This window comes from Gorilla gorilla, chromosome 7 (assembly GCF_029281585.2).
Source record: "Gorilla gorilla gorilla isolate KB3781 chromosome 7, NHGRI_mGorGor1-v2.1_pri, whole genome shotgun sequence".
In the NCBI taxonomy this organism is placed as follows: Eukaryota; Metazoa; Chordata; class Mammalia; order Primates; family Hominidae; genus Gorilla; species Gorilla gorilla.
Window position 1 is genome coordinate 135,878,571 of NC_073231.2, and position 12,233 is coordinate 135,890,803.

General features: G+C 42.4%; 1 protein-coding gene across 6 annotated transcripts in view; it reads right to left on the reverse strand.

The window, feature by feature from the left end:
• Nucleotides 1-12,233, reverse strand: part of ASAP1 (ArfGAP with SH3 domain, ankyrin repeat and PH domain 1) — a 392,411-nt gene that overhangs the window by 38,761 nt on the left and 341,417 nt on the right. For 3 of the 6 annotated variants that reach the window (XM_019032530.4, XM_055349230.2, XM_019032531.4), the window contains one exon: nt 1,016-1,186. The exons of the other annotated variants lie outside the window; for them this stretch is intronic. In XM_019032530.4, the coding sequence (XP_018888075.1) occupies nt 1,016-1,186 (171 nt within the window). The remainder of the gene's footprint in view (nt 1-1,015; nt 1,187-12,233) is intronic. 6 annotated transcript variants of the gene reach the window in all.

Here is a 12,233-nt window from a genome sequence, read left to right on the forward strand (position 1 = left end):
CAAATTTATTCAGCAAAGTTTCTGTGAGTGTCTGTCATGGGCCAAGACCCTGTTTCGTGATGGGGTGACTCCTAAGTCGCTAGCAGGCTAGTAGTAAAGATGGGAATTATGTCCCTTGTAGATGGGAATTTGTCATGTGCAGTCAATGTCACTGAAGTGATTAACAAGCTGACTCTGGGCAAATTTATTCATTCTCAAGTGATTACTGAATATTCACTATATGCCAGGCACGGTTCCAGTAAACACTGGTGAGAACAAGACCAAGACAAGGTTCTGGCTCTCATGGAGCTTACATTTTAGTGGGGCGGCTTACATTCTGTGATAAGGTGTTTGGGGGAAAACAGGTAGGGAGGAAGCTGCGTTGGAGGGCGGGGGAGATAGACATGCCGGCTGAGAACTCAAGGATGAAAGGGAAGCAGCTGTTCAAAAAGCATGACAGAGTTCCAGGGAGTGGGAGGGCCCTCAGGAGGCAGAGGATGGTGTATCCAAGAAGTGAAAGAAGGCCAGCCCTGAAGATACAGTGGCAGGAGAGGGTCTAGGAGATAAGAGCCCGATCATGCAGGGCCCTGTGGGCCTTGATATAGGGAGCTTGCATTTATCTGAAGCTCAAAAGGAAATCTCAAAAGGGTGTTAAGGAGAAAAGTGACCACGAACTGATTTACATTTTATAAGAAAACCATTCTGGCTGTTGTGAGGAAAATGGATTACTTTGCTTTTCTGAGCCTCTGTTTCCTTATATATAAACGAGACTAATAATACCTACCTCACAGAGTTGCTATTATAATTGAGTAAGATTTAGGAAGTGCTCAGCACCTTTTAGTTTTTAATGGCCTAAATATTTTTCAAAATGTTCCTTTCCCTTAAGAGACAGGTAGAATCATGTCATATATACCCGAGTCAGCACCCAGCATGTGTGTGCATTTTGGCACACAATGTGCTAACAGGCCACCGCCCAGTGGAGCCCCACACGCTGCCTGGCCCCAGCAGCTTTGGCCCTGACTTTAGGATAACTTACCCCAAGGAACTGCGCCTTTGTTTGGGGGCCCATGAGGTAGTGGGCTGGGAGGGTCGGATAGGGTTCTCTTGTGTCCGGGTGGTGGGGGAGGAGGCCTCTTCTTGGATAGGGTGGAGCTGCCACTAGAGGTCTGGGTGCTTAGAGGGAGTGTTGAAGGTGGGCCAGTTGGACCTAGAAAGGAAATTGAATGGGGGCAGGAAGATTAATCCCAGTCTCACAGATACAAAACAGCCAGTATGAAATCACTTCCACACATCAGAATGTGGTATGATACACAGAGACAAAAGCAAAAGGCTGGATATGGCTAACTCCATCAATCTAATAACTCACAAGTAGGGTTTCAAAAATTTGGTTAAAAAAAAATAAAATTGGCCAGGTGCAATGGCTCATGCCTGTAATCCCCTGCACTGTAGAAAGCTGAGGTGCGAGGATTGCTTGAGGTCAAGAGTTTGAGACCAGCCTGGGTAACACAGCAAGACTCCATCTCTACAAAAATTTAAAAAATTAGCCAGGTGTGGTGGTGTGTGCTTGTAGTCTCAGCTACTTGGAAGACTGAGGTAGGAGGATCACTTGAAGTTAGGAGTTCGAGGATACATTGAGCTATGATTATGCCACTGCGCTCCAGCCTAGGCAACAGAGAAAAATTTACAACAAAGGTAAGAAGAGTGTGTGCTTTTAGGAACAAAATGCCAGTCAACACAGAATGCTACTGAGTTTAGGTCATTTAGGTACAACGGGAAAAACAAACACACACACACATCTTAAAACAATAACTCCTTATAACCATCACAGAACCTACTGAAGGAGAAATCACACACCACTACCAGCAAAATCAACAGAGAAAGAACAGGGTACAGGCTAAGCCTTCACTGGGCCACAAGCTGAAACATGAAATGATTCATATAATAGAATTTTTCTTTCTACAACTTTTTCTTCTAGTCAGCAAACTGCCTGACACTTTTCTTAAAAAAAAAAAAAAATTAAGGCTTTTCTAAATAATGAAGAAAGAACTGGATGTAAAGCATTACCTACAAAAAAGAGAAATCCAAAAACCCTTTGCTCTAGAAACCAAACCATCTGTTATATTGGAAGCCTGAACAACATTTATATAGACACTGATTTTTATAGACTAAAAAAAAGACTCAACTTTCTCCAGAGCTAAAGACAAGACAGCAGGAATGATAGCAATATTCCACATACACACAAAAATGGGGTTCGTTTTTAAAAGCTGTTAAGGGAGTAGTGTATTTGATCTTAGTTTTGTTTATTCAAAGTGACATTGAAGTGGCTGGTGTGTGCCAGGTATTCCATGCTGGGCACTTTCACTACTATTGCTTTATTTAAGGTATATGGTTTAACTGTGTTCATGGCAAACTGCTTCTGTAAACATTAAGAAAAAAAAGCTTGGACCAGGCACGGTGGCTCTCGCCTGTAACTCCAGCACTTTGAGAGGCCGAGGTGGGCAGATCACTTGAGGTCAGGAGTTCAAGACCAGCCTGGCCAACATGGTGAAACTCCGTCTCTACTAAAAATACAAAAATTAGCCAGGTGTGGCGGTGCACGCCTGTAGTCCCAGCTGCTCGGGAGGCTGAGGCTGGAGAATCGCTTGAACCCAGGAAGTGGAGGTTGCAATGAGCTGAGATCATGCCACTGCATTCCTGCCTGCCTGTCACAGCGAGACTCCGTCTCAAAAAAAAAAAAAAAAAAAAAAAAAAGAAAGCTAAGAACACTGCCACACTGAATGTTTAACACAGATTAGTAGATACCTAGTAATCCAGAAGGGCTCCAAAAGAGCTTTATACACTCTTCATATTAAAAAAAAAGTCTAATTACTGCTGGCCTCTTTCCTTGGTATAAAGTAAGCTTTCCTATTTCCCACTGTCAATTACTAGTCCCTACCAATATTGACTTAAACCATTATTTCTCTAAGATAGGCTAGTTCTGAAAGTAAATACTGTTAATCTCAGTAAAATTATCATCTGCTTTAGGTTTAAATTGCCAGGCTATATAATTTACATCTTTGTCCCATTGCGTAATTCTATTACACAATGGAAGCCTGATGCTTACCCCAAATCAACACTTAATTAGGGTATCAGTCACAGCAGCTTTCAGAAACTATTTTATTTTCGTAACAATACAGAGATTGTTATTATGGCCTTGCATCTGTATAATGCTTTGTAGTTTTCAAAATGTGTTTATATATGCTATTCCTCGACTTTTTCCCTAGGTTTATCGTTAAAAAAATTTTTTTTTGAGACAAGGTCTTGCTTTGTCATCCTGCGTGGAGTGCAGTGGCAAGATCACAGCTCACTGCAGCCCTGATCTCCTGGGCTCAAACAATCTTCCCTCCTTAGCCTCCTGAGTAGCTGGGACTACAGGCATGTATCATAACATCTGCCTAATTTTTAAAAATTTTTAAATTTTTAGTAGAGACAGAGTCTCACTCTGTTGTCCAGGCTGGCCTTGAACTCCTGAGCTGAAGCGACCCTCCCAAAGTGCTAGAATTATAGGCGTGAGTCACCACGCCTAGCCTAAATTAAAAAAAAAAAAAAATGTTTATGGATATGAATAGTTGTACCTCTTCATTTTCATACTAACTCTGTGAAGTATGTGGGTCAGGTAGTATTGTCCCCATTTTGCAGCCGAGAACTCAGAGGCATGATTAAAGTCACAAGCCATGAGGGGCAGAGCTGGGATAAGGCAGGTGTCCAGGACTGGTGAGGCACTCACTCCATCAAATGATGCTGCTGGTTCCTGAAAGCCAGAGCAGCATTTCCTGCGCTTGGCATATGAGGAAAACAACAACAAATGCTCAGTATCAGGAAGTGTAACTTTCCTTTTGGAAATAAATGGATAATAGATAATAGACAATGGTGAGGTTCTCTAGCAATTTCATCTTTATCGCCATCTAGGGACTTTCTGATGCAGATGCAGTTCCCTGCTAGGAAACAAAAATTGTCAAAGACAAAATGCTAATGGAGCCATGTCTCTGAGCAACGCTGCATTATATGTGTATGAGACTCTAGGAGAGATTGTACACCAAAGAGGCATCCTGTAACCATAAACCATGCAAAATCCAACCTCCTGAATCATTTCAAAAATTAAGGAATTGTGCGTCCCATGCCGTTATATACTTCTGACTTCCTTCATATTGCTGATTATAATCTCTAATTAAGTCTTTGTTTACTTACTTGTTACCTGACTCTCCCGTAAGACTGGGAGAGTTCTATTAGGGCCAGGCTTTTCTCTGGTTTCGTGTAGAGTAAATATTTACTGAATAACTAGAAGACTCAACCACTACTTCTATCTTTTTAGGCCAGTGATTTTTTTTTTTTTTTTTTTGAGACGGAGTTTCACTCTGTTGCCCAGGCTGGAGTGCAGTGGCGTGATCTTGGCCCACCGTGACCTCCCCCTCCTGGGTTCAAGTGATTCTCCTGCCTCAGCCTCCCAAGTAGCTGGGACTACAGATGTGTGCCACCACGTCTGGCTAATTTTTGTATTTTTAGTAGAGACGGGGTTTTGCCATGTTGGCCAGGCAGGTCTTGAACTCCCGACCTCAAGTGATTCACCTGCTTCAGTCTTTCAAAGTGCTTGGATTACAGGCGTGAGCCACCATGCCTGGCCTAAGGCCAGTGATTCTTTTGTCTTTCTTTTTTTTTGAGGCAGAGCTTTACTCTGTCACCCAGGTTGGAGTGCAGTGGTGTAATCTCGGCTCACTGCAACTTCTGCCTCCCAGATTCAAGGGATTCTCCTGTCTCAGCCTCCTGAGTAGCTGGGACTACAGGTGCACGCCACCACACCCGGCTAAGTTTTGTATTTTTAGTAGAGATGGGGTTTCACCATGTTGGCCAGGCTGGTCTTGAACTCCTGACCTCAGGTGATCCACCCACCTCAGACTCCCAAAGTACTGGGATTACAGGCGTGAGTCACAGTGCCCGGCCAGGCCAGTAATTCTTAAGGAGGCCAATACATTTCACTTAGGTTGACTGATCAGAAACAAGTGGGGAGAATTAGCAGGAGGGAACAGTGTTAAGTGTGAAAAGGGATATTCAAGTTTATAATCTTACACTTGAAAAACAAACACACAGACAGACCTATCTATTGTCTTGTAGTAGAAGCTACAGAAAGGAAGATGCTACAAAATCTTGGCTGGCAAGACATGACGCAAAATAAGGTTGAAAAATACTATATATAAGACCCCAGAAATGCAGACTTAAAAAAATGTTTGAAGATTTAAAGAGCTCAGAAGACTTCCAAAATTAGTAACCAGTCCCACAGCATTAAAAGGGATCTTTTATGCAAAATAAATCTGAGTACTGGTTCAGTCAGGAAAAAAGCAATTCTGGTAAGATAAAGAAAGCTGAAACAAAATAAAATGGAACACAGCATCAAACGCAACACAAAAAAGGGTGGGGAGGCAAGATTAGTGAGTGGTGACAGAGATGCAGAGGTGACTAAGAGGCAATTTTCTCTCCTGAACTCTGCCAGAGGCCTGTGGAAGTAACAAGAAAGTGCCCCAAACCTCACTTGCCACTAATATTGGCTACCATGTGAAATAACGTCTATATCTTCTTAAAAACATGGGTCTAGCCTTCCAAAGCTTCTATGAATAAATCTGAGGTTAAATAATTAGAAGATCTTCTAAGAGGAGGTAGAGTACACCTCATTCTTCCTGAGGGTTTACATGTTAGTTTAGCACCAGCTGTCACATTCAAAGAAGCTGAATCATCTAGGAGCATGTGTTTTCCACGAGAAAGCATTCCCTGCCCTTAAACAGAGATGGATGACAGGACTAGTGTTCTGCAGGGTGAGAAGGCAAGCCACATATTTATTTTTAAATAATCCATGATCAGAAAAAGTCCTTGAGGCCGGGCATGGTGGCTCACATCTGTAATCCCAGCACTTTGGGAGGCCGAGGCGTGAGGATCACTTGAGGCCAGGAGCTTGAGACCAGCCTGGCCAACATAATGAAACCCTGTCTCCACCAAAAAATACAAAATTAGCTGGGCATGGTGGCACACACCTGTAATCCCAGCTACTTGGGAGGCTGAGGCAGGAGAATCGCTTGAACCCGGGAGGTGGAGGTTGCAGTGAGCCGAGATCATGCCACTGCACTCCAGCCTAGGAGACAGAGCCACAGTTAGTCTCCAAAAAAAAAAAAAAAGTCCTTGAAAACTGTATTGTGGACACCCACTGGTGTCTGTTCTCACCACCCTTCATTCTCGAGGCACTTCTGGGTTCTCTTTTGGGTATCAGGTGCTGTGCTCTGGACACAGGCCTGTCCTCAAGGCACTCTGCTCTGTGGCTTCTCTCCTCACCTGCCCTGTTCTCCAGGGGTTCTAAATGTGTCTTCTGATCTGTTCTTCACCGTCGTCCCTTGTTAACGGCCCTCCCTGCACAGACAGCATCCCCATCCCTGACCCTGGCTATGCCTGGGTCCCTTCCCACATCTCCAATAGCCTCTTGGTCACTCCATTTGGACATTCTGCTGTGCCTTCAACTCAAGTGGTTGCCGCTGAACCTACCTGATGTGCTGCCAGAGCACCTCAACGTCCTTAGCCTCGGGGATGCCTCTGTCTGAGGTCTATGTCAGAAGTGTGCCCGGCATACAGCCAGGGCTCAGGAAGTGCACCCAGGCAGTGTATTGCAGAAGTGACTATGCTCACCCTGGCAGGCCCACGGGCAGTTTTCAGGCCAAAGCTCTTGTCCCACATTCCTGGGCCCAACAATTTAGTCTCTCAAAAGGTGGCGGCGATCTCCTGAGACTCTCCCAGGAACTGACATTCTCTTCTCACTGAAGCTCCCTTATGGGAAATCGATATATTCTTAAACTATGAAGGTGGTTTGAGAATATCTCCCCAAACAGTACTCAACAAGGCAATCTCTCCACTTAGCCCAGAAAAAATGTCCTGGAAATTCATTCACTTATACCTAAATATATACAAATATACCTCAAAAAATGAAAATTAATTCCTAAAATCATAATCAGCATGCTTTTCAAATCTCTTCCTCCTCTTCTTGCATTTTCTGGAGCTGCCATTTACTGAGTATTATGTGCTTGAGCTAAAACACAGTATTTAAAATTTATCTTGTAAAATATTATCATTATTGTCACATTATCCATTTGAAGGATAAAAAGACCCAAGGCTCAGAGGGTTTAGGAACTTGGCAAGTCACAGCGAATGAGCAGCTACGTCCAGGCAGAACCCCATTCTGTCTGACTCAAGGCCAGACTCTCAGCCTTGACAACAGCTTGCTTCCCTTCCTCTAAATGGCATCACATCCTTTCCGGCTAGAACTTTCAGGGACATAACCGAGTTATCACTTCACTTCCACATTCTCATCTTTAAACACTTTTTTGAGACGAAGTTTTGCTCTTTGTTGCCCAGGCTGGAGTGCAGTGGCAAGATCTTAGCTCACTGCAATGTCCACCTCCCGGGTTCAAGCGATTCTCCTGTCTCAGCCTCCGAAGTAGCTGGGATTACAGGTGCCTGCCACCACGCCTGGCTAATTTTTGTATTTTTTTAGTAGAGACAAGGTTTCACCATGTTGGCCACCTAGGCTGGGCTCAAACCCCTGATCTCATGATCCACCCGCCTCAGCCTCCCAAAGTGCTGGGATTACAGGTGTGAGCCACGATGCAGGCCTAAAAAATTTTTAGTTGACACAATTGTACATATTTATAGGATACATAGTGATATTTCAATACATGTGTACAATGTGTAATGATCAAATCAGGGTAGCTAATATCCATCATCTCAAAGATTTATCATTTCTTTGTGTTGTGAACATTCAAAATCCTCGCTTGTAGATTTTGAAAATATACACCAAATTACTGTTAACCAGTCACTCTATAGTGTTACAGAACACAGGAACTTATCCTTCCCATGTAGCTGTTATTTTGTATCCATTAATCAGCCTCATCCTCCGCTCAACCCCTTCCCAGAACTCTAATAACCTCTCTTATACTCTCTACTAATATGAGCTCAATACTGTCTACTAATATAAGCTTTTTTTTTTTTTTTTTTTTTGAGACAGTCTCACTCTGTTGCCCAGGCTGGAATGCTGCAGTATGATCACAGTTCACTGCAGCCTCAACTTCCGGGGCTCTAGAAGTGATCCTCCTACCTCAGTCTGCCCAGTAGCTGGGACTATACGTGTACACCACCAGGCCTAATTTTTTTTTTTTGGTGGACTGAGTCTCGCTCTGTTGCCCAGGCTGGAGTGCAGTGGCGAGATCTCGGCTCACTGCAAGCTCCACCTCCCAGGTTCACGCCATTCTCCTGCCTCAGCCTCCCGAGTAGCTGGGACTACAGGTGCCTGCCACCACGCATGGCTAATTTTTTTTGTATTTTTAGTAGAGACGGGGTTTCACCATGTAAGCCAGGATGGTCTCTATCTCCTGACCTCGTGATCTGCCCATCGTGGCCTCCCAAAGTGCTGGGATTACAGGTGTGAGCCACTGCGCCCGACCAGGCCCAGCTAATTTTTTAAGAAAAACTTTTTGTGGAGATGGGGTTTTGCTATGTTGTCCAGGCTTGAGCTTTTTTTGTTTTGTTTTAGCTCCCACATGAGTGAGAACATGCAGTATTTATCTTTCTGTGCCTGGCTTATTTCACTTAAAATAATGTCCTTCAGGGTCATACATGTTGCAGCACATGAAAGGATTTCATTCTTTTTTTTTTTTTTTGAGACAGAGTCTTGCTCTGTCGTCCAGGCTGGAGTGCAGTGGCATGATCTCAGCTCACTGCAACCTGACCTCAGGTGATCCACCCGCCTCGGCCTCCCAAAGTGCTGGGATTACAGATGTGAGTCATTGTGCCCAGCCTATAGGATTTCATTCATTTTTATGGGAATAATATTCCATATGTATATATACACCACATTTTCTTCATCCATTCACCTGCTGATGGACATTTAGACTGATTCCATATCTTGGCTACTGTAAATAGCACTGCAGTAAACATGGGGTGCAGGTATCCCTTTAATATACTGATTTCCTTTGCACTGGATAAATACCCAGTAGTAGAATTGCTTAGTGGTATGACAGTGCTATTTTCAGTTTTGTGAGAAACCTCCATACTGTTTTTCATTAGTACCTGTACTAATTTACATTCCAACCAACGTTATATAAGAGTTCCCCTTTCTCTGCATCCTCATCAGGATTTGTTATTTCTTGTGTTTTTGATGATAGCCATTTTAACTGGAAATAGATAATATCTCATTGTGGTTTTGATTTACATTTCTCTCATGAATAGTGATGTTGAGCATTTTTTCATTCATACACTTATTAGCCATTTATATGTCGTCTTTTCTTTCTTTCTTTTTTTTTTTTTTGAGACGGAGTTTCACTCTTGTTGCCCAGGCTGGAGTGCAATGGTGTGATCTCGGCTCATTGCAACCTCCGCCTCCCAGGTTCGGGTGATTCTCCTGCCTCAGCCTCCTGAGTAGCTGGGATTACAGGTGTATGCTACCACACCCAGCTAATTTTGTATTTTTAGTAGAGATGGGGTTTCACCATGTTGGCCAGGCTGGTCTCGAAGCCCTGACCTCAGGCAATCTACCCACCTCGGCCTCCCAACGTGCTGGGATTACAGGCATGAACCACCACACCCGGCCTCTACTTCTTCTTTTGAGAAATGTCTGTTCAGATCCTTTGACCATTTTAAAATCACATTATCATTATTATTTTGCTGCTGAATTGAGTTCCTTGTATATTCCGGATATACAAATCCCTTGTAAGATGAATAGTTTGCAGATAGTTTCTGCATTCAACAGGTTGTCTCTTTGCTCTGATTGTTTCTTTTGCTGGGCAGAAGCTTTTTAGTTTGGTATCGTCTGCTTTGTCTATTTTTTTGTTGCCTGTGCTTTTGATGTGCTACACATACAATTTTTGCCCAGACTAATGTCCTGAAGTGTTTCCCTTATGCTCTCTTCTAGTAGTTTTATAGTTTCAGGTATTAAGTCTTTAATTCATCTTGAGTTGAGAAATACCCAGCTTTCTCAGCAAATTAAAGAAGGATCCTTTCCCCAATGTATGTTCTTTGCACCCTTATCAAAAATCAGTTGGCTATAAATATGTGGATTTATTTCTGGGTTCTATGTTCTGTTCCACTGGTCTGTGGGTTTGTTTTTACACCAATACAAAGCTGTTCTGGTTACTATAGCTTTGTAGTATATTTTGAAGTCAAGTAGTGTAATGACTCCAGCTTTTTTCTTTTGGCTTAGTATTACTTTGGCTATTTGAAGTCTTTTGTGTTTCCATATGAATTTTAGGATTGCTTTTTTCTGTTTCTATGAGGAATGTCATTAGTATTTTGAAAGAGATTGCATCGAATCTGTAGATTGCTCTCGGTAGTATGATCATTTTAACTACATTAATTCTTCCAATCATGAGCATGTGATGTCTTTCCATTTTTAATTGTCCCCTTCAATTTCTTTTATCACTGTTTTATAAGTTTTCATTGCAGAGCTCTTTCACCTCCTTGGTTAGATTTATTCCTGGGTTTTTTAGTTTTTTGGGGGGTAGCTATCGTAAAAGGGATTGCTTTCTCAATTTTTCTTTTTTTTCTGAGACAGGGTCTTTCTCTGTCACCCAGGCTGGAGTGCAGTAGCGTAATCACAGCTCACTGCAGCCTCCTATGCTCAAGCGATCTTTTCACCTCAGCCTCCCTACTAGCTGGGGACTACAGGCATGTGCTACCACACCTGGTTTTTTTTTTTTTTTTTTTTGCAGAGATAGGGTTTCACCATGTTGCCCAGGCTGGCCTCAAACTCCTAAGCTCAAGCAATGCACCCACCTCATCCTCCTAAAGTGCTGGGATTACAGGCATGAGGCATCACACCTGGCTTTTTCTTGATTTTTTTAAGCTAGTTTGTTACTGGTGTATAGAAACACTACTGATTTTTGTATGTTGATTTTGTATCCTGTCACTTTATGAATTTATTCATCAGTTCTAAATGTGTTTTTTGGTGACGTCTTTAGGTTTTTCTATATAGAAGATCATGTCATCTGAAAAGAGCAACAATTTAACTTCCTCTTTTCCAGTTTGGATGCCCTTTATTGCATTCTCTTGCCTGACTGCTCTGGCTAGGACTACTTCCAGTACTATCTGAGCAGGAGTGGTCAAAGCAGGCATCCTTGTCTTCTTCCAGTTCTTAGAGAAAAAGCTTTCAGCTTTCCCCCATTCAGGATGATTTAGATGTGAGTTTGTCACATATGGCCTTTATTATTTTGAGATATGTTCCTTCTATACTTAATTTATTGAAGGTTTTTATTATGAACGGATGTTGAATTTTATCAAATGCTTTTTCTGCATCCATTTAGGTCATCATATGGCTTTTGTCCTTCATTCTGTTGATGTGGTGTGTCTCATTTACTGATTAGCGTATGTTGAAACATCCTTGCATCCCTGGGATAAATCACACTTCATCATGGTTTATTATCTTTTGATGTGTTGTTGGATTCAGTTTGTTAGTATTTGGTTAGGATTTTTTGCATCTATGTTCAACAAGAATATTGGCTGGTAGTTTTCTTTTTTTGTTGTGTCCTTGTCTGGTTTTGGTATTAGGGCAATGCTGGCCTCATTGGAAGAGTTAGGAAAAATTCCTTTGTCTTCAATTTTTTTGGAACAGTTTAAGAATTGGTGCTAGTTTTTCTTTACTATTTATTGATTGACTGAGACAGGGTCTTGCTCTGTCACCCAGGCTGGAGTGCAGTGGTGTGATCTTGACTCACTGCAGCTTTGACCTCCTGGGCTCAAGTGATCATCTTGCTTCAGCCTTCTACATAGTCAGCACCACAGGTAGGTACCACCATGCCCAAGTAATTTTTTATTTATATTTTTTGTAGAGACAGGGTCTCACCATGTTGCCCAGACTGGTCTCAAACTTCTGGCCTCAAGTGAGCCTCCTGACTTGGCCTCCCAAAGCATTGGGATTACAGGCACGAGCCACCACATCCAGCCTAGTTGTTTTTTAAAGATTTGGCAGGATTCAAGTAATAAAGCCATCTGGTCCTGGAGTTTTCTTTGTTGGGAGGCTTTTTATTACTGATTCAATGTTGTTACTTATTATTAATCTGCTCAGGTTTTCTATTTCTTCTTGGTTCAATCTTGGTGGTTGTTTCCAGGAATTTGTCCATTTCCTCTAGGTTTCCTAATTTGCTGGTCTATCATTATTTATAATAGTCTCCCACAATGACCTTTGTATTTTTGTG